We start from the raw sequence: 1,268 nt of genomic DNA, 5'->3' as shown, positions 1-1,268 counted from the left end.
AACGCTTTATATTTGATGCTTAACATTTTGGACACAAGATTTCATAAATATAGGACAAAGTTCAAAAGTAGAAATAATGGATAATTACATCAATACTAAAAAGCTATTCAGGATAATGTAGAATGTCCATCTGCCTAATCAATGCAAAAACAAAAGCCAAGGTCACAGTTTAAATAAAGCCAGTCTGCTGTCAATAGTGAAAGTGCATAGTAAATTATGTAATCACCAAGTTGATAGTTAAAGTAATGGACTTTTAAACATATTATGTTTAAAATATAAAACTGATACGAAAAATATTATGAAAACCTTATAAATAGCAACTATCTACATATATATTTCTCTCTCTCTCTCTCTCTCTCTCTCATGTGATTTCCTGCAAATTCTCCTAAGACCAGCAGCTCACACAAAGGATGGGAGAAAGCCAGCAAAAAACGGCAAAGACCAAAGTTCGCATAAACATGTTGAGAGCACTGTTGCTCTCACAGAGAGCACTGGAGGCAGACTGGTCAACAGGGAGAAGACATTTCCTGTGAAAGTTGCTCAACTTCCACTTCCAACCAGAAAGAGCCACAAATAGGATTTTACTGTCATAACTTGGGAGCTGCTCAGAGAAAAGACGTGGGCGCTGCTGCTGCACAAGTAGCTGGGAGCTAAATATCCAAATCAACAGCTGTCTGAGGAATTCTCTTGATTTGAGTCGCTCTTTCTGTTCTGAGGCCTGGCTGCCATAACCATCATGGTTATTACAGGTGATAACGTAAGGCTTAACACCTCAACTCTCCTGTAACCCCAAATTCCTTACCATCTGGGATGACTATGGGTGCCTCTGGTGCTGCAGCATCTGCGGAGCGCGACCCTGATTCACTTGAGCGTGATGATGACTCCCTCTTTCCTGCATGCCTTCTGGAGCTTTTCCTGTCACACATTAGCCCTGCAAAGTCTCCCCTCTTCTGCTTCCTTGGCCTCTTCCTCACAGTCACTAATTCATGACCTATCCTTCCCCTCTGAGAGCACTGTGGTCAGATCCACAGAAACCATTCAAGTGTCCTTGCCAGTAGGATGTCTTCAGTCTCTCCTGTGACAGTCACTTTGCCGGGAACCAATCTCAGAAAGTAGCATCCACATAAAATCTGCCGTCAAACAGCACGGAGACCAGTTGCTCCCGTTACACTCACACAGATCAATTGGACCCTTGCTTTGGTTTGTATCAATATTTATTCTGTACGCAAAGTACTCTCTGCCATTCCCTCCCATGTGTGCGCACACTG

At 42.6% G+C, this 1,268-nt stretch overlaps 1 protein-coding gene across 2 annotated transcripts in view; it reads right to left on the bottom strand.

The window, feature by feature from the left end:
- The window catches only part of prkacaa (protein kinase, cAMP-dependent, catalytic, alpha, genome duplicate a), a 23,950-nt gene that overhangs the window by 14,318 nt on the left and 8,364 nt on the right, over positions 1-1,268 (bottom strand). The window contains exon 1 of one of the 2 annotated variants that reach the window (XM_032538595.1): positions 803-1,187. The exons of the other annotated variant lie outside the window; for it this stretch is intronic. Within the exon in view, the coding sequence (XP_032394486.1) occupies positions 803-926 (124 nt within the window). The 5' untranslated portion in view covers positions 927-1,187. Of the gene's footprint in view, positions 1-802; positions 1,188-1,268 lie in introns of those variants that run through there. 2 annotated transcript variants of the gene reach the window in all.

The sequence above is a fragment of the Etheostoma spectabile genome, chromosome 15, assembly GCF_008692095.1.
Source record: "Etheostoma spectabile isolate EspeVRDwgs_2016 chromosome 15, UIUC_Espe_1.0, whole genome shotgun sequence".
Lineage (NCBI taxonomy): Eukaryota > Metazoa > Chordata > Actinopteri > Perciformes > Percidae > Etheostoma > Etheostoma spectabile.
This window is presented reverse-complemented; position numbering and strand designations above follow the sequence as displayed.